At 37.2% G+C, this 17,868-nt stretch overlaps 9 protein-coding genes across 9 annotated transcripts in view; 7 read left to right on the top strand and 2 right to left on the bottom strand.

The window, feature by feature from the left end:
• Positions 1 to 770: 770 nt before the first annotated feature.
• Positions 771 to 1,821, top strand: RHIMIDRAFT_257383 (Bet v1-like protein). Its single transcript, XM_023611276.1, has 2 exons — positions 771 to 1,445; positions 1,495 to 1,821. Exons 1-2 carry the CDS (start codon positions 906 to 908, stop codon positions 1,639 to 1,641), a joined length of 687 nt encoding a protein of 228 aa, XP_023465086.1. The 5' UTR covers positions 771 to 905; the 3' UTR covers positions 1,642 to 1,821.
• Positions 1,799 to 5,226, top strand: RHIMIDRAFT_257380 (uncharacterized protein). The gene is made up of 6 exons (XM_023611275.1): positions 1,799 to 3,021; positions 3,075 to 3,330; positions 3,380 to 3,521; positions 3,574 to 4,226; positions 4,279 to 4,895; positions 4,954 to 5,226. Exons 1-6 carry the CDS (start codon positions 1,885 to 1,887, stop codon positions 5,065 to 5,067), a joined length of 2,919 nt encoding a protein of 972 aa, XP_023465085.1. The 5' UTR covers positions 1,799 to 1,884; the 3' UTR covers positions 5,068 to 5,226.
• Positions 5,227 to 7,002: 1,776 nt separating this feature from the next.
• RHIMIDRAFT_204077 (ubiquitin conjugating protein) lies at positions 7,003 to 7,682 on the top strand (the record flags this gene model as incomplete). Its single annotated transcript, XM_023606733.1, has 5 exons — positions 7,003 to 7,066; positions 7,122 to 7,133; positions 7,203 to 7,256; positions 7,313 to 7,371; positions 7,419 to 7,682. 5 exons carry the CDS (start codon positions 7,003 to 7,005, stop codon positions 7,680 to 7,682), a joined length of 453 nt encoding a protein of 150 aa, XP_023465084.1.
• Positions 7,683 to 8,500: 818 nt separating this feature from the next.
• RHIMIDRAFT_23587 (60S ribosomal protein-like protein L30) lies at positions 8,501 to 9,497 on the bottom strand. The gene is made up of 2 exons (XM_023608436.1): positions 9,052 to 9,497; positions 8,501 to 8,904 (listed from the first exon to the last, which is right to left on the bottom strand). The coding sequence occupies exons 1-2, from the start codon at positions 9,173 to 9,175 to the stop codon at positions 8,705 to 8,707; spliced, it is 324 nt and encodes a 107-aa protein (XP_023465083.1). The 5' UTR covers positions 9,176 to 9,497; the 3' UTR covers positions 8,501 to 8,704.
• Positions 9,309 to 10,446, bottom strand: RHIMIDRAFT_204004 (Mov34-domain-containing protein; the record flags this gene model as incomplete). The annotated part of the gene is made up of 4 exons (XM_023606725.1): positions 9,309 to 9,830; positions 9,893 to 10,071; positions 10,129 to 10,221; positions 10,278 to 10,446. The coding sequence occupies 4 exons, from the start codon at positions 10,444 to 10,446 to the stop codon at positions 9,309 to 9,311; spliced, it is 963 nt and encodes a 320-aa protein (XP_023465082.1).
• Positions 10,447 to 11,199: 753 nt separating this feature from the next.
• On the top strand, positions 11,200 to 11,839 carry RHIMIDRAFT_238807 (uncharacterized protein; the record flags this gene model as incomplete). Its single annotated transcript, XM_023609040.1, has 3 exons — positions 11,200 to 11,328; positions 11,410 to 11,631; positions 11,696 to 11,839. The coding sequence occupies 3 exons, from the start codon at positions 11,200 to 11,202 to the stop codon at positions 11,837 to 11,839; spliced, it is 495 nt and encodes a 164-aa protein (XP_023465081.1).
• A 232-nt stretch (positions 11,840 to 12,071) lies between these two features.
• Positions 12,072 to 13,071, top strand: RHIMIDRAFT_238806 (uncharacterized protein; the record flags this gene model as incomplete). The annotated part of the gene is made up of 3 exons (XM_023609039.1): positions 12,072 to 12,665; positions 12,717 to 12,762; positions 12,818 to 13,071. The coding sequence occupies 3 exons, from the start codon at positions 12,072 to 12,074 to the stop codon at positions 13,069 to 13,071; spliced, it is 894 nt and encodes a 297-aa protein (XP_023465080.1).
• A 2,039-nt stretch (positions 13,072 to 15,110) lies between these two features.
• RHIMIDRAFT_23544 (ras-domain-containing protein) lies at positions 15,111 to 16,197 on the top strand. The gene is made up of 6 exons (XM_023608352.1): positions 15,111 to 15,138; positions 15,199 to 15,297; positions 15,373 to 15,434; positions 15,485 to 15,551; positions 15,610 to 15,966; positions 16,018 to 16,197. Exons 2-6 carry the CDS (start codon positions 15,277 to 15,279, stop codon positions 16,102 to 16,104), a joined length of 594 nt encoding a protein of 197 aa, XP_023465079.1. The 5' UTR covers positions 15,111 to 15,138; positions 15,199 to 15,276; the 3' UTR covers positions 16,105 to 16,197.
• An 11-nt stretch (positions 16,198 to 16,208) lies between these two features.
• RHIMIDRAFT_292929 (DNA topoisomerase IV, alpha subunit) overlaps positions 16,209 to 17,868 on the top strand; it is a 2,028-nt gene continuing 368 nt past the window's right edge. Inside the window, exons 1-9 of the mRNA XM_023613939.1 lie at positions 16,209 to 16,446; positions 16,495 to 16,729; positions 16,780 to 16,833; positions 16,892 to 17,002; positions 17,059 to 17,136; positions 17,206 to 17,274; positions 17,329 to 17,469; positions 17,518 to 17,594; positions 17,643 to 17,816. Of these exons, the coding sequence (XP_023465078.1) occupies positions 16,235 to 16,446; positions 16,495 to 16,729; positions 16,780 to 16,833; positions 16,892 to 17,002; positions 17,059 to 17,136; positions 17,206 to 17,274; positions 17,329 to 17,469; positions 17,518 to 17,594; positions 17,643 to 17,816 (1,151 nt within the window). The 5' untranslated portion in view covers positions 16,209 to 16,234. The remainder of the gene's footprint in view (positions 16,447 to 16,494; positions 16,730 to 16,779; positions 16,834 to 16,891; positions 17,003 to 17,058; positions 17,137 to 17,205; positions 17,275 to 17,328; positions 17,470 to 17,517; positions 17,595 to 17,642; positions 17,817 to 17,868) is intronic.

Genomic DNA, 17,868 nt, shown 5'->3' with positions numbered 1-17,868 from the left:
TTTTTGTTTTTTCTTTACTTCAATATGAAGCGAAAGATGACGACCCTCTGCCCTCAAAGGCAAAGCGCAACAAAGGGAAAGATACGTAAGATATAAAGTTGACATGATATCAAGAGTCCGTTAGCCGCTGTTCGCTGGTTCTCTTCTTTGTTTGCACAAACTCAAACAAGCTTATTCAAGAATACATATTTTGAAGCAAGTGATGATGATTTTCAAGAAACACCATTGCTTAGAAAAGGTAAAGATAACACCTATCAGTTCCATAACAGATTATTGTAATAGGCAAGAATACTCAAGCTACTTTGAAAGCTTTTAAAGAAGATATATCTGCTCCTGATCCTTCAAATGTTGTTACCAGTGGCCAGACATCTATACATGCAGCTAACAATGATACCAGCATTGAAGCTGTATTGTACGCTCCTACTTATTCCTCTAGCTGTACCTTTGTCCCGATCAAAGCCACTAATATATAAACAAGGTTGTTATGACTGAAGCAATTAAAAAGGAGAAAGAAAAGAACAAGACATTAAGTAATGAGCAAAAGTAGGCTCGATGTCTTTCTTGTGGTGGAACCGATCACTCTCGCTTTTTCAGCAAGTTGTACCCTATGAATAGATCAAAAGCGAAGCCTCCAAAGCCCAAAGGTTACCGTTATGAAATATTATTGTTTTAGGTTGATGATTACCCACAGCATGGACATCACCTTCATTCATTTGAAAATCTATTTCACCTATATATCCTTGATATGTAAGCCTCTTTTTGTTCTTCATCTCTTTCTCCAACTTTCAAATACAGGATTTAAAAGCGCGATCTAAAGGCCACTGACCACATCCCTTCGTCTTTGTCCCCCTTTTTTCTCTAGAGTCCGACTGCTATTTTCTATTGACGGTGAAACTGCTGTACCTATGCCATTCTTTTCAAAGGACACTTTCCGTGAATATGTCAACCGCTGCAAAAATGACCAAGATTTTTTGAACGGTTGGGAGTTGTATGAGCGTAACCCAGAATTTATGGTCTATCGAAAACCTGCTCACGGGAAAAGCGATAAATTATTTCAGTATAGAGCGATTGGAGGTTGGAATGAGGTGAAGCCAACGACATTAGCTCAAGTCTATCTTGATCTCGATTTTAGAAAGCAATGGGATAAACATATGTTGGGTTATCAATACTTTGACCACAATGGCAATAAAGCCATTCACTTTGAAATCAAGTACCCTTGGCCACTTTCCAATCGTGATTACGCTTATGTCATGGAACAGCAGCTGGTACAAGACGAAAATGATATAGTGCACATTGTTATCCTGGGCGAGTCGTTGCCTGTAGACAGCTTTCCTTGTAGCAAAGGAACGATTCGTATTGACACTTATTTGCAAAATATTTGTATCTCTCCTAATAAAGATGGCCATGGGTGCCTTATCTTTATGGACTATTTTGATGATCCAAAGGTAAGTAATATCACGAATACAGAAAAGAAAAGTAACTTTTTTTCCTTAGGGAAGTATACCAAAGTCGGTTATTAACTGGGCTGCAAAGACTGCTGTACCAACCTTTGTTAATAATCTAAAGAATGTTTGCTTAGAGTATCAGCGAGAACATCCAGGGGATATTTTTCTTGATACATCCGACATTATAAAATTGTAAATAACATAGATGAAAACAAGGCAGTGCCAAGTTTAACAATAAATTATGTGCATCTTTTATACTTTTGCTGATGCACGTTATACAATTCTTAACAAGGCTTCATTTATACCATACCATCCTCAGTTTAATTAAAAAAGAGGGGTTTTTGCGCTTAGAACAAAAGAGTGATGTGACGTTGAATATCAACAAACTGAAAGCTGATTGTTTGTTTTTTTTTTTGCCTTTTTTTTATTATTAATAACCATGGCTGCGAACGAGTCTGACGTTTTATCAGAGACGGAATCAATACAAGAGGCCATTATTCACTCTCTTTCTGATAACAATCATCTTCATAACGAAGAAGAGGATCACTCTGATAGCGACATTCTTGACTTGACAGCAGAAGAAATGGCTTTCATAAATGATTATAACGACACCCATAGCCGCAGCAGTAGTAGTCAAACAGCCCAGGGCAGCTCTTCTCTAGACGATGATGTTTATGCATTCTTTGTTGAAGCCGGTCTCGAAAATCCTGATGAATTACGTGCGTTAGGTATCGACATTGAGACGATCCGTGCTCAAAAGGAGTTGGAAGAAAGAATTGAACGGGAAACCAAGAGAGATCTTGAAATGGCCAGATTGATGCAACAAACTTATGAACGTGAATTACAGCAGCCTTCGGGTTCACAAACACCGGCACCAACACCTCTACAGACCACGTTGAAGAGAGAAAATGAAGCGACTGAAGTAGAAGACAGGAATAAACGAGCTAGAAGGGGGAATATAATTGAATTAGATGATGAAGATGATAATACTTATCTGATTGACCTTACAGAGGAAAATGAATTGGATGAAGTCATTCCTTTGGAGGATGAATCGGATGAAGAAGTTGTTGATTATCTTAGTCATGTGCCTTGGATGAGATACAATCCTGGTGCTTCTAGCTCTGCAGCAGCTCAAAGAAGAAAAGACAAGGAAGCACATCGTCCGATAGCATCTAGATGTAGTGGATCCAGCTTTAATATAGAGCCTGGCGCCTTGAATCCTTCTAGTTTTATACCACCTCCCGCCCTAAGTGCTGATACCTTGCGTGGTGCGCATCGCTTAGACCATATGTCTGCCATTATCGATCGTATACGTGAACAACAGCTGTCTACACCTCCCCTTCCTGGTATACGCTCTTCTACTATATCACCCGAGCAGGCTGAAAGGGAACTACGTACCTTGTTGCAGAATATAACAGATGATGAGCCGCCGCCACCAGAAAACAGAACAGGAACGCCTGATCGAATGAGTATCAACCTGCTTGAGCATCAGAAAATCGGCTTACAGTGGATGTACAAGATGGAAACATCCAACAACCGCGGAGGTATTCTGGCTGATGATATGGGTCTTGGAAAGGTAAATTTATCATAAAATGCCACATTTCTTACAACTCACTTGTCTTTTGTTAGACAATACAAGCATTGTCTATCATTTGCCGCAATCCCTGTGAGAACCCTACACCAGTTGACCCGAGTAACATATCGAAAAGAATGGTCGATGTTACTGGTGAGCTCAACCTAAAGGCCACTTTGATCGTCTGCCCTGTGTCTTTAATTGATCAATGGCGTAGAGAGATTGAATCAAAGACAGAGCCAAAACTTAATGTTCTTTTATACTATGGCCCTGGGAGAACTAGAAATCCTTATGCACTTGCAAACTATGACGGTAACGATAACACAGAATATATCATAATTCATCTAACGTTTTTAAATAGTTATCATCACTTCTTATGCAGTAGCCGCATCTGATTTTAATGAAAGATTCAAAGGTCCACTTTCTAAAGTCAAGCTTCATAGAGTCATTCTAGACGAAGCACATACAATCAAAAACAAGGGAACTCTGGCTGCTCGTGGATGGTAAGTTTTTTTTTTTAATTTCGCCAAGGCGACGACTAAACCCATGTTATAGTTGTCAATTAGAGAGCACTTACAGATGGTGTATGACAGCTACTCCTATTCAAAACAAGGTGGATGAACTCTATTCCTTGATCAAATTTCTGCGTATTCGTCCTTTCTGCGAGTGGGACGAATTTAGAGATACAATCATCAAACCGATGCGCTCGGGTAATGCCAACAAGGGTATCAGAGTCGCTCATGTGTTAATGAAGGCGATCTCACTGCGACGCTCAAAGAAGGCAGTGATTGATGGACGACCGATCCTGGATCTTCCTGAAAGAAATGTTCACATGACCTATGTCGATTTCTCGCCTGATGAGCGTACTCACTATGACTTTGTGAACGCTAGGGCTCAAGCAAGATTCACACGATATATGCAAGCAGGCACAGTCATGAAGAACTACTCCTCCATCCTCGTGCTTCTGCTACGTCTTAGACAGGCCTGTTTGCATCCCAGTTTGACTGTAGAAGAAGGGACTGCTGTCGAGAAGGCCAAGCATGGTGAACGCACTGAACTTGCCAAAAAAATGAAACCGGAAGTGGTCAGACGTTTGTTAAGTGATGCTATCTCGTTAAAAGAGATTGAATGCCCCATCTGTATGGATATTGCTGCTGACGCACAAATTATGCAATGTGGTCACATCCTCTGTAAAGAGTGCTTTGACAGTAAGTAAACATACATAACATCTGTTGAATGATTTTTTAAATTGTTTCTTAGATTATTGGAACAATCAAGATGGCAACATGAAGCGTTGTCCTCAGTGTCGTGGTCCTATTGACAGACAGATGTTAGTTGATGTCGAATCGTTCTTGAAGGTACATGCACCTGATCTTATCAAAGAAGCAGAGGAAGTCGTTCCTGAACAGGAAGTGGCCAAAGTTGCCGAGTTTATCTCGAGCGCCAAGATTGACAAGATGTTGGAGATTCTTGAACAGACAGCTCAAGAGACAAATGATCAAGACAAGACGATCATCTTTTCTCAGTTTACTGGCATGCTTGATATTATTGAAAAGCCCTTGAAAGAGAAGGGATACCGGTTCTTGAGATATGATGGTTCTATGGATGTACGACATCGATCCAATGCAGTCAATAAGTTCTTTGATGATCCAGAGATCAAGATCCTGATTGTGTCTACCAAATGTGGATCCTTGGGACTTAACTTGACCTGTGCAAACCGTGTTATCCTCCTTGATCTCTGGTGGAATCCAGCCATTGAAAATCAAGCCATTGATCGTGTGCATCGTATTGGACAGACCAAGCCCGTGGATGTACATCGTATATTTGTCAAGGACACAGTAGAAGATCGTATTCTGGCACTACAACAGAAAAAACAGGTATATACACACATAAAATATAATACAAAAGGATACAAGTGACTGACTGCGACATCAGGACATTGCAGACGGCGTTTTAGGTGAAGGATCAAGAACATCACTGAGTAGATTAGGTCTTAACGAATTGATTTACCTATTTCGTGGTGGCGATATTCCTGGAGAGGACGAATAAAGAGAAAACGAGAGAGAAGACGATGAAAATAACTTGTATCTGTACATATTCTCCTATACCCCCCCCCCCTTCCCCTTCCCCTCTTTATCCCTTTCTCTTAAAATTAATAAAATGCCAACAGCCTTTTTATGACTAGTTTTTATATTAATTTGATTAACCGTAGCTTACAATTATCCAAGTGTTTATACAAGAAACGCCGCCTTTACTTTATTGAATCGCTAAAAGCGAACAAGTACAGTCTCTTTACCAGTCAAAGTAAGCTTATGTCCGCTTGATTGACGAAGTTAAGGTACGACTGTATTCTATGTCTTTAATCATGAGTCGTTGTCCTTTTACAGCAGCGCAAGCATTGTTGAAAGCTTAGTGCACGAAACCATAATGAAAATAAAGAAAAAAAAAACTAACTTCAGTGCAGGAGAACGGTATTGTTTATTTTTTAAACAAAAGTTATTCAGGCCGCATTTGCAACGAGATCACATCCGGCCCCAAACGAGCTTTGTCCTCTTGCAATCTTTCATCAGAACCACTCACTTTGATTTCCCCACTGCTTAGCTCTTGATCATTGCTCATAAAGCAATTCGTTCATTGTTTTAAGGATTTCGATTTTTTTGTTTGCATACACGTAGATCCCTTCCCACTCTTTAAGCAAGTCCGACACAGAGCTGGCTTTTTGGGATGCGACAGGACCTACAGAAAGTCTTTAGCATGATGCTTAAAAGCCAAATAAGTCGATGTCTTGCGAATTTAAGTTCTTTGTTGAAAAGAAAAGATGAATATTATTAAAAGAAAATGTGTGTGAGTTTTATAGCAAGATTAATGTTGTCAGTGTGATATTATTGAAGAATAAATGTTTTATACCTTGGAAAATTAGAAAATATAAGTAAATGAAATAAGGTTCTTTGTGATCATTTATGAACAAAGAAAGAAAGAGATTCATGACAAAAAAGAAATTGATCTTTATATGCAAGAATAAATGTTGCCAACCATATTAGATATGACGCATCATCAACTCCTACAGACTACAGGCGCCATGAATCAGCGTCGTAGGCTTAATATGTTAATATTTAATATGACTTTGGCTTGTGTACGGAATATATTGCTTATTTGACGTCAAAGGATGTAATCTTCTTTTATATAAGCGTAGAAACACGACAATCAGTGTGATTTTTTATCATCTGATGCGGTAGAATAAAGCAGAATTTATGCTTATTAAAGAAGTAAGCTATTGATGATGTTAACCAATGTAATTGGAGTAACACTAGCAACAGGCTCACAAATTAGAATGGCCACTTGCATACCAAAGGTAAAGTCTATCTCCTCCAAAAACGACGCTTTGTAATTCAAGCGCTACCAATTCCCTGTTCGGCTTGCGTTTGCAATGACGATTAACAAAACACAGGGTTAAACTCTCGACAGAATTGGTCTTTACCAACTATATGTTGCGCTATCAAGAGTCAAATCAGCCAAGTCGATTAAAATCCTTTTATGAATCGACCGAACTTCGATTTCGAAAGGACCAGCAAAAGGACTAGATTATTAAATTCAGTATTAGTAAGCCTCAGATGTAAGAACCTTAGTGTTTATTGTCAATACAATTTGATTGGCTACTCTGTATTTTCAGTAACAAAGGAGAAACGGTTGTTTCTCTCTCTTTATGAATGTAAATTTACAATGCAGCTATACTTTTTTATTGGTTCATTTTTCTCTTGAATTGACGTAATTGGTGAATAATTCAATGACCGTAAGTTTCAGGAAAATTCGCTCTCCCTCTCTCCTTCTCTCTCGATTACGATTCACCAGTCACGAGAGGGCTTTTTGTTGACTACTACGCACACACACTCACAGACACACATACACACACACAACCTGATTTTTCTTTATCTTTTTTTTTTTTTCTTTTCTTTTTTTTCTCTCTTTATTTTATAGTTCAACACAATGTCTACACCCACTAGAAGACGACTCATGCGTGATTTCAAAGGAATTCAAAGTGACCCACCAGGTATACAATAACAATAATAAATGTATATACATAGTGTACTTATATAAATATATAGCTGGTGTATCAGGTTAGAAACTATTTCATATAGATTGACTTCATCAGAGTTCATCTCTTTTAACATCTATCCTTTTTCTAGGCGCTCCTTGTCCGGACAATATTATGATGTGGAATGCCGTCATCTTTGGTCCAGGTAAAATAAAGAAATAAATAATATTAAATTATTCTAAATTTAACCTTTTATTATAGCTGATACTCCTTTTGAGGATGGCACATTTAAATTAGTATTACAATTTGATGAAACATATGTAAGTTATATAAATATATGATCTTCGTAAGCTTACATCTATTATAGCCAAACAAACCACCTCAAGTCAAGTTTGTTTCGAAAATGTTTCATCCCAACGTATATGCAAATGGAGAACTTTGTCTCGATATCCTTCAAAACCGCTGGAGTCCAACTTATGATGTAGCTGCCATCTTGACTAGTATTCAATCACTCTTTAATGATCCCAATCCCAACTCTCCAGCTAACGCAGAAGCCGCTAATCTTTATCGAGAGAACAGAAAGGAGTATGTACGAAGAGTTCGAGAAACGGTTGAACAATCATGGGAATAATTAAATATGAAAATAAAGCCAAAAAAAAAATAAAAATAAAACTAAATAACCAAAAGGAGTCTTGACATCAAAGAATACATGTAGAAAATAAAACATTATTTAAAACAGATACATCTTTGACTGACTTGTTTCATCAGAGTTTACCCCCCCCCCCTCAATATGACCTTGACACTGACAGATAGGCAATCTTAAGAGATTCTGAGAGAATAGATAAACAATTTTTCAATATCCCTCGTCAGTCATTTCTTGAGGTCAAAAAGGATCAACAGCCAGTACGTAATCAAGTGCAAGTAAGTTGAGATGACTGTAGGCAAATATCATGATGATAGTTAAGATACAGTGCGCGAGCGTTACGACATCATAGAAGCTTTTCTGTTGGTGCTTTGACAAATGCGATCAACATCTACAAAAAGCTATCAAGCAGAGCCGTGCGGAAGACCGGCCGTGCTTGTCTTATGTATTCGCTCACAACACACAATGATCACAGGCAGGATGTGCTCTTCCATCATTCTATGATGCTTTTGAGTGAAAACAGCCCTATCGATAAAAAATCAGTCGCGCAACGTCCTGATCACGGTTGTGCTCATTTGCGCTCTCTCTTCTCCGAGCAAAGTGAACACATTGATGTACGCAACCATGTCTTGGAAAAGTATTGATGGTATCCTGATTACTATCGGCTTCGTATCCGATAAGTGGTCTTTTATGTATCGGTTAAGACCTCCAATGACGTGAAGATACATTTGTACATCCTACATTTGTTGATTAACCGTTTGGTAATCACCAGGTCAACAAATGATACAATTTCAAAAACAGGTTTGCTTTCTCAATATCGATTGGAGATTAGCAGCAAGCTTCTCATAAACATTTCTCGTATTCATCATATACAAAGCTAAAGCATGTTCAACTCTCCTTTGAAGCGCTCAGTGATACATCTGGATATGCGTACAAGCTTCTCGAATCACAACAACATCTTTATACAAGACAAAATAAATTCAAAGGAGAAAAAAAGGGAGGCATCCCATTTATTGAGCAGACAAGATATCAGAATCACCAGCATCAGTGATAGAAAGAACGCTGGTACGGAAAAGCTTACCACAAGCAGTACCAAGATCAATGTTGTTACCGTTGTAGTGATGAACACCAGTCTTGGACAACATGGCATAGTATTCGATTTCAGACTTGCGAAGAGGAGGGCAGTTACCGGCAATGATGATCAATTTGGCTATAGACAAACAGAGTGTCAGTCACTGGTTGGGGGGACATTCTCAGCCCTAAACAGGGGGAAACGGGCAAGACTGTTGAATAAAAAAGACTACTTTTTTTATTGGGCTCCTGCCCCCCAGTTACAAAGGCGTAGTCTATACTTTACCTTTTCCTTGACGGATAGTCTTCAAGGTAGACTTGTATCCAAGGGTGTATTTACCGGATTTGGTAACAAGTTGAAGACGAGAGTTGATGGATTCAGCGTTCTTCTTGGACTTGACGGGAGCCATTGTTTAAATAAAAGTAAAAGAAAGAGAAAGAAAAAATTTTAAATTGAATATATCAAAATACACACAAGACTGGGCTGTGTTCAGAAAACGAGTCATTTAAGCCACTGTGACCCCTCTTTTTTATTATTACGATTTATTCAATCTGCATACTATCTTGGCTACTATTCTTTTCGTTTGTTTTGTCTTCCTTAGTTTCTTCTTGTTGTTGCTGTTGTTGTTCTTCTTGTAAGTTATTTTCGCCTTTGAGATTTTCGATTTTATTGTCAATCAAGTTATGAAGAGCGATAACAGCACGAATCATGCTTGACAAGTATATTAACAGCAATTGATCATTTGTCTTTGTGCTAAATGATTTGACCATCTCTTGATTTTCCAAGTTGGGTAGCAAATTGAACATATCTTGAAGGTTATAAATGATTTGATGATTGACAGGCAACTTTCCACTCACTACTTTTTGAAGATAATTACGGATCTCTTCAAGTCGACCTTGCAATCCGCCTAGTGATCCTAACTGAGAAGAAATACGTGTGGATAGTGTACCAACTGCATTATCCTTGATATCTCTTAACAGATGCTCAACACCAATCTCTTCAGCTTCCTCAGCTACAATTTCCGATGGAACGTGCATGAATGTCTTGGTAGTTGTCGTACCATCCTACATGATAACAATAAACAGTGTAAGACATGAGTCTTAATTATGTGTATTCTACAACATACGTCCTTGATTTCTTCAATAGCAAAGTAAGCATCTGTTGGTATTTCCTCATCACTGGGCTTTACATCGATAATCACGAGCACAGGGTTAGGTGTATATCTTTTGAAGAGTTCATTAATTTCCAAATCAGAAGAACGAAGCTTGGGTCCACTATGATACCATCCGATTAACTTTTCCTTTGCTACAAAATGTATTAAGCTTATGTTTCGTTTGTTATCTCTTTTATTAGGTTCCTTACCGTTTACTTTTTTGAACATATCGTTCATTGCTTCAACATAATTATGATCCAAGAACCAAACAGAAGGGTCTTTTTCATCTTCCTCAAAGGGAACTACACACATGGAGTTGCATAAGTGAACATTAAAGGTTCGAATATTTATTAATTACCTGCAAAACTGTTTGAAATGTTTACAGTCTTTCCTTTATTTTGACCTAGCAACACACCAACAACACGCTTTTTTGTATCTTTGGCAACTCGGTTATAGTGATCAGTCGCTGAAAGTAAGACGAGAGGATGGACGTGAGCTGTGATGGAGGGTTGGACTGTCGTAGGCATGGTTATATTTTGGATTCTGAAGAGAAGAAAAATAAAGGGCGAGTAGTCAACACAGCAAAGAGTAATACGCGTAATTATTCAAATTAAATCTCAGCAATGACATCACAGAAGGTGGATGCAAGTCACATCGAATGACAGCCAGTTCCTGAGTTTTCTCAAATAGCTTCTTTTACATGTTTACAAAATTCATGTCGTCAAGAGCATGAGTCGCATTTTCCTATCGGTGGTAATGATGACAAGGTCAGAGTCATCCAAAAAAGGGGACCGAAATAAGAAAAATGAGAGAACATTGGTCACGATGACTGCTTCGCGTTGATCACGCATACTTTCCACTCATGTAACGAGATTGTCGCCAAAGGCAGTCAAGCTAAGCGTTAAATAACAAACATGAGCTATTGATAAGAAAAGCCAGGAGATAGAGAATTGCATTTTTTTTCATTAATTTTTCGTTTTACGTAAATACCCAACGAAAAACACTGCTTTTGTGGCAGTTTTTCTTTTAAACTTTGTATTCCTATTTCGAACTATATCATTTCTTCTCAGTGATCTAAGTTGTTAGTCACCGACATCTTGTTTCTCTAAAGCAAATATTAATATAATAAATAAAACACTGCTTCTTATTTTATAGCTATACTATTTTCTCTATTTCTATCTTTTTAAAAATTAATATTGATACTTACAGTCCTGTACCTGAGCTTCAAGTTACAGATATCGCTCAGTACAAGTAAGTTATTGAGAGCCACGTAATTAAGTATGGTACCAAGTGGGCTATTAAGAAGACAAATAGAAATGACATTATGGATTAAGAGTCGGATGGAGCTAGAGGTAGATCTCGTGCAGATTATCTTTGGAGAAGTCTGTATGAATACTATCGCGCTGGAGGTAAGCGACACGCTATGGCCGTTCAAAGAACCTTGCAAAAAAAAAAAAAAAAAAAAAAAAAGCAAGAAGATCAGATGTAAGGCTCGTTTGATAGCAACTTGCTATTTCGGCAACCCTGAGGAAGTGGCTATCACGGCGGATGGTAACTACTGTCAGGTACTTGGCTCTGCAGAGGATTTTCAGTTCCTTCCTCTGTATGCAGATGTTAAAGAAGCCATCTTTCAGCGACTGCAGGAAGGATATAATATGAGAAGTGTACGTTTTGCTTTGCATAGAGCATTTCGCTCTCAAAATGAAGCTGCGGTAAGCATTCCCCCACAGGAATAACCTTATTCACAGTGAAGATGTGTACAACATCTTCAGTAAGGTATTTGAAAAGGCCTACAGGAGGCATGACGATCAGAAAGCCTCTGTCAAACTATGGTTGAACCACTTGGAATCAAAAAATTACAATGTATACATCGACAATGGCTACGACAGTTCATTCACCTTTGAGTTCTGTTCAAGTTAACAAGCATCCCTTTTAGCCGAAAGGAAGAATTTTTCTTTGGATGCAAGGCATAATACAACTGCATTTAAAGATGGCCTGTTGTGTACTTTGGTGATCAGACATGCAGAAACTGGAACTGGCTGTTCTGTTGCATACCTCTTCACTACTGACAGATCTTTCTTGCCTGCAAGTCACTGGCTCTACCATTTAAAACACTCTGCCAGTCTCTGTCCTGAAAAAAATTACAGTTGACATGAGCAACATGGAAGAAAATGCGATTCGCAGTACATTTCCATCTGTCAACATTCAATGGCGTCTTTTTCATGTACTGACAGCAATGTCACAGCAAGTACGAGCAAAGCTTGTGCTTGAAAGTCTACCAGATAGCAAAAGAGCGCATCAGCCAGCTATCTTACAACTGAAGGGGATGATGTGGAGAACAGCAAAGCTGAATATACCAGAAAGCTCAGCATATACCCAGCATTCATGCTCTATTTCAAGAACAACTATTTGGATAACGGCAGATTCATTAAGTGGACAAGAGCACAGCCAGCTCAAGACTAGTTATTTGCAAAGAGGAAGAAATAGAAGAGTTGACAGACTGGTGTATATTCTGGTCAATGACGTTGAAGAAGACTTTCTAAGCAACATAAATCGTATCAGAATGAATGTTGTAAGAATAGGACCTGAAGCAAGAGAAGCAAGAAGAAGGGAGCTTGAAGCTGAAGAGGCCAGCATCCATGTGGCAATGGACATGAATTCTGAAGTAGAAAGAACTAGCTTGTACAATATTCAGTCGTTCAACAATGCAGACGAAACTTATGAAGTTCGTGTTGAAAATGATACGGTAAAGCCTTGTAGTTGCCCAGACTTTTGATACCGAAACAGGGTTTGCAAGCATATGTTCTTTCTGGGATGTTGTACTGAATATGATGTTTGGAGAGGTGAGAAATGTAAATGCTCGTGAAAAAGAAAGCTCTAACGCTTTTCTTTTTAAAGGCCCAAGTTATACTGAAGTATCAAGCATTGAAGGATTGCAGCCTGAACCTGAACCTGAACTGCTAAGGGAGCAAGAAAATACGGTGCAAAAGTTGAAGATGTTGAAAGAAGTTGTAGAGAATCTAAGTCCTGACGAAGTTACCAGTTCGTGGAAGCTTCAGGTTGCACAGATTTATAAAGAAGTTGTATTAAGAAGTAATCAAGTAGAAGAATTACCATCAAACATTCATTTAGAAAGACAGAAGATAAATTAAAAATATACTCTTAATATATCCTGTATTTGCAAAATCAAGCTTTATTCCTTATTGTGATATTTACTGAATATAAAAAGTGTTTAGCGTAAAAGTCAATCGGACAAAAGAATAATGCGTTTATTAAGTAAATGTCTTATTGACTTATATATGGTTATTGGTGCGTGGGGGTTTTACTTTTCTACACTTTGTGGGGTTTTTCATTTAATGTCAAAGTGTTATCCTTGCAGTTATACCTCAATGAGGCTTCTAGATCATTTATATAGGTAAATCTCTAAACTGATATATGTTGTATACGATGTATCTAGCGTGTAAATACCACAACTAGGTTTACCTGTTGAAGAAAAAGTATATATAGAGGAGGTTTTTTCATATCAATAAAGGTATCATATTCTTGCTATATCTTTTCTATCAAAGGATATACACAGTTCTAACAGTACCTTTATCTTTTTCTTATTTCTATCCTACATATTTCCATTATCCCAAACATCTTTATTGATTGTATTAAAAAGCTTTAATTATAAAAACCCTTCTATAGAATATTCCTAGTGGCTATCTGTTAAGCTTGCTGTTGTTGTTTTTATCCAATGGCCGTGCCTAAAGAAAGAATGGTTATGGTATGAACTTTAGTGTACAATGGAGACTGTATTCCTCTTGAAGATTGACGCTTTTTTCATGTAGTTGACTAATCTAACAGTTTAGTGAACCATGTTTCCAAAACAGAACAAGCGGTTACACTAACCTGAATACCCCTTTTTTATAAGAACTTTTTTTCTTCTTCTTAAACTAAAACTATACACGAAATTGGAAAAGTATGATGTTTTATATTAATTTATCATTATTTACACAAACTACAAGTAAGCTGTCGTTAATTTAAAGCAGATCCCATAAAAAAGTCATGCATCTCAATTGATTATACCCCTTGGTACGCTAATTTTTGTAGGATATTCAACTTTAATAAAAGCTACAAGCATCGAGTGAATCAAGGATATATGTATTCGAACAAGCGAATAGCCCTGAACAATGTTACCGACATGATAATCGGTAAACTAGATAAAAGAAAACCAATTCCGTCTATGCTGACTCATAAGACACACAAGAAGAAAAGGAAGAAAAAAATAAAAGAATATCTGTCAGTGGCTGAAGAAGATAGACGATGTGTAGTTGCATATGGGGATGCATCTATTTCTGCGACGATGAAGTCAAGAGTCTCAATCCCGGCGAAGGTAATTATTAATGTTATGTGGCTATTACTGAATTTGGACAGCTAACTTATTGATCTTCAAGGAGATCCAAATGGCACTTTCAAAGAAATGTTTAGTCATTAAAGCAGATGAATACAGAACGAGCGTAATGTGTAGTAGCTGCCATAGTAAACTTCAGAAGGCTTAAGAGACAGAAAACACTTTGATCTGTAATCACAGGTATGACTTTATTACATTTATCTAATGATTTAAGAATGACTAATAAACTGTTTACAAAGAAAGAGAAAGAGGATGCTGCCCAATGAAAAAAAAGTAGATTAAGCTGTTTAGGATCCGACAAAAAAGTAATATGCAAGAGCAGCGAATGCGTTGAGTGCAGAAATCCAGGTACTTGACAAGAACACTTAGAGTGGTAAAAAATTAACAAACAGTAAATATAGAAAGAAAGATTAGCATCTACCCATTGAAAGTATGTCACGACTGTGCAGTTGGTGATGCAGTCAGAGTAAGATTATTTTTATCTGTTCAAGAATTCCAAATTAACGATACTCGAATAGATCTGGAATTGAGACGTGAATGCAGCAAGAAATATCCGTTCAATATTGACATATTATATTTCTTCTAATTTTAACATTCAGTCAAAACCATAGTCGCTTCAGAGAGGCGCACGAGCTGTGCAGGACCTTTAAAGCAAGTCATCCAGGCTTTTCATTAGGCCTACTAATTTAGTAAGTGGAATAAACCAAAGAAAAAAAAGTGACGTAACTAATATCATTTTTAGGGCGTGCGCCTAACATTAGTCAACCGTCAATTTTTCTTTTTTATTTCAAGCATGTCCAACTATAATTACAGTTACATAATAAAAGTACCGAAAGATACAAGTAAACTCTTTACTCTATACTAACTTTACTCTCATTTATTCTAGTACATCATTATTGGTGATACAGGTAAAAAATACTTTCTAAAGTGCTCTCATACACATTAAAGGGGCTACTAATACTGAATGCTATTAGGTGTTGGAAAAGTGAGTAGAAAGAAAAAGATAGAAAATAAGGTTAAAGAGTGTCTTTACCATTCTTACAAAAGCAAACACGCATAGTCTTGCATCCTATTACAGTTTACCGATAAACGATTTATGCCAGCTCATGATTTAACTATTGGGTAACTCAAAAAAAAAGAGAAACGATGTATATAAAATAACACTGTATTAGCGTTGGCTTTGGTACACGTTTCATTACAGTGAATGATCAACAGACAAAATTACAAATTTGGGATACAGTAATACATGCTATTTATATACACAAACACAAATAAGGCTTATATATTTATCTTAAAGGCAGGACAAGAGTCATTTAGATCAATCACACGAAGTTATTATCGGGGAGCAGCAGGTGCCTTACTAGTGTATGATATTACTAGAAGAGAAACATTTGAACATCTGTCGGTTTGGTTAGAAGATGTTCGTCAACACGCCAACCCCAACACGGTGATCATGTTGATCGGCAACAAAAGTGACTTGGAAAGCAAGAGACAAGTATCACGAGAAGAAGCAGAAAGATTTGCACAAGAGAATGGTTTATTCTTTTTGGAAACATCAGCTAAAACTGCTAATAATATAGAAGAAGCTTTCGTTAAAACCGCAGAAGAGATTCAAAGAAAGATTCAGGATGGAACAATTGATTTAACCAGTGAAGTAAGTTGTGTGTGTACATAGTCAACTTTAGTACTAATATATATAATATAGTCAAATGGTGTAAAACTGGCTCTTCCACAAGGCGGATCATCTTTGCCTTCAGCAAACGCTTCTTCAAGTAGTAATGGTTGCTGTTAACATGTATACATGACTCATGTATATATGAATGTATACCTTTCCTATCTCTTTCTCTTATAACTTTATTATAATTTCGTATAAATTGTAGTCAACTTTTCTTTCTTCTTTCTTTTCTTTTTTTTTTGTGTTAATGTCTACCTTGGATTGGCTTAATGGTGATAGCATCGTACCAGAGCTTTATGCAGATGATTCGAGTGGTGTACCTAATAACTCTACAGTTCATAAACCTCGTGAAGCATTAATGCAGGATATCGAACAAACCATTATGCAAATGATTGAATTTGTATCCATTGGCCAACCTATTAAGGTTCCATTAAGTGTTAGGAGACTACCTTCAAGAGTGTATGTGGACTATATTGATCGTATCTATCATAATAACTATTAGTTTAGTAAAAGAAAAAAGGCCGACTACAATCAGCAAATGAATAGAGAAGAGCAAACTAGTATTGACAATCAGATTAGGACATTGAGTCTATCTACTGGTTCATCGGCCAAGACTTTAGCTCGTTACTTTTCCGTATTGCAAATGATATACGAAGCAATAGCTCATAGGATAATAATTACGAAACGAGATATGTACTATAGGGATGTAGGTTTATTTGGGATCCAAAGTGTAGTAGATACCGTAAGCCTTAATCTTTATCAAAGAGCAAACGATAATATAACATTTAACAGATTGTGGACGACATAGCTTGTCATTATAATGTACCAAGATCTTCTTTAAATGTGGTAAGTAATTTCATGTTGTCTTCAGAAAAAAAAAAATGAAATAAACAAATCCATATAGAGTGCTTCCTCAAAGGGTTTAATCTTTGGTCCTATTGTAATCAAACTAAAGAATAATAAAACACTGGACTGTATGACGCATATGCCAACATTGAACTGCCATGATGAGCAGGTATATTCGATTCACGAGGTCATCTATAAACAGCACTAAAAGACTTCATACGTTAGGGCATATTGATACCCCCTGTGAATCAGATAGCAGAGATAAAATGTAAAGCAAGATGTATAATAGTTATTGAAAAAGAGGTATCTTGCATACCCAAAGAGGGGTATACATGTCCTTTGTTTACACTCTCTAAAAAATATAAAAAATAGGCTACATTTCGCCATTTAGTCTCTATTGGTTTCTGCCAGACCTTGCCTCAAAGTTGCATTCTTGTCACTGTAAGAAAAAAGAATAAGGGAAAACAGTGGCCTTTTCATTTATTATTTTCATAGGGAAAAGGCTATCCTGATTTACTTACCAGGCAGTTTGTAAAGCACTTTTCAATACAGTACAGTCGATTGCCAATACTGGCATTAATGGATAATGATCCACATGGCCTGGATATTTATGCTACCTATAAATGGGGAGCAAGAGTACGTTTAAAGGGTGCTGTGGCTTCATATGACTTATACTCTCATTAGGCACTTGCATTTGATGTATCAAATCTAGCAGTACAGTCTATACAATTGATTGGATTGACTTGTCAAGATAGAATAGAGTATGTATAAAGAAAGCTTACACACACACAACTAACATCATTATGCAGTTTTAATATTCCATCAGAACATCTCATCCCATTAACTGAAAGAGATAAAGCAAAATGTTTATGTATGGTTAGAACATTTGGTGCAGGCGAAACTCCAGGCGCAAGTCAAATGCGAGATAGAGGATGGAAGGATATTGACATGCAAGTAGCAAGCCAGTCCCATCGCGACTATATGTAAATAGACATATGATATTAATGAAGACCTTGCTTATCTCTTTTTTTTTTT

The sequence above is a fragment of the Rhizopus microsporus genome (genome assembly GCF_002708625.1).
Source record: "Rhizopus microsporus ATCC 52813 unplaced genomic scaffold scaffold_11, whole genome shotgun sequence".
NCBI classification, from domain to species: Eukaryota; Fungi; Mucoromycota; class Mucoromycetes; order Mucorales; family Rhizopodaceae; genus Rhizopus; species Rhizopus microsporus.
Note: the sequence above shows the minus strand (reverse complement) of the source record. Positions and strands in the feature narration are given on the sequence as shown.

Excerpts from the sequence above, each read along its gene's own strand:
- RHIMIDRAFT_257383 (XM_023611276.1), top strand. The coding sequence starts at position 906 with ATGCCATTCTTTTCAAAGGACACTTTCCGTGAATATGTCAACCGCTGC. Across the intron at positions 1,446-1,494 it reads ACTATTTTGATGATCCAAAG|GGAAGTATACCAAAGTCGGT; the intron begins GTAAGTAATATC and ends TTTTTTCCTTAG.
- RHIMIDRAFT_257380 (XM_023611275.1), top strand. The coding sequence starts at position 1,885 with ATGGCTGCGAACGAGTCTGACGTTTTATCAGAGACGGAATCAATACAA. Across the intron at positions 3,522-3,573 it reads ACTCTGGCTGCTCGTGGATG|TTGTCAATTAGAGAGCACTT; the intron begins GTAAGTTTTTTT and ends CCCATGTTATAG. Across the intron at positions 4,896-4,953 it reads CACTACAACAGAAAAAACAG|GACATTGCAGACGGCGTTTT; the intron begins GTATATACACAC and ends CTGCGACATCAG.
- RHIMIDRAFT_23587 (XM_023608436.1), bottom strand. The coding sequence starts at position 9,175 with ATGGCTCCCGTCAAGTCCAAGAAGAACGCTGAATCCATCAACTCTCGT. Across the intron at positions 8,905-9,051 it reads GACTATCCGTCAAGGAAAAG|CCAAATTGATCATCATTGCC; the intron begins GTAAAGTATAGA and ends GTTTGTCTATAG.
- RHIMIDRAFT_23544 (XM_023608352.1), top strand. The coding sequence starts at position 15,277 with ATGCTATTAGGTGTTGGAAAA. Across the intron at positions 15,435-15,484 it reads GCTCATGATTTAACTATTGG|CGTTGGCTTTGGTACACGTT; the intron begins GTAACTCAAAAA and ends ACACTGTATTAG. Across the intron at positions 15,552-15,609 it reads AATTACAAATTTGGGATACA|GCAGGACAAGAGTCATTTAG; the intron begins GTAATACATGCT and ends TTTATCTTAAAG.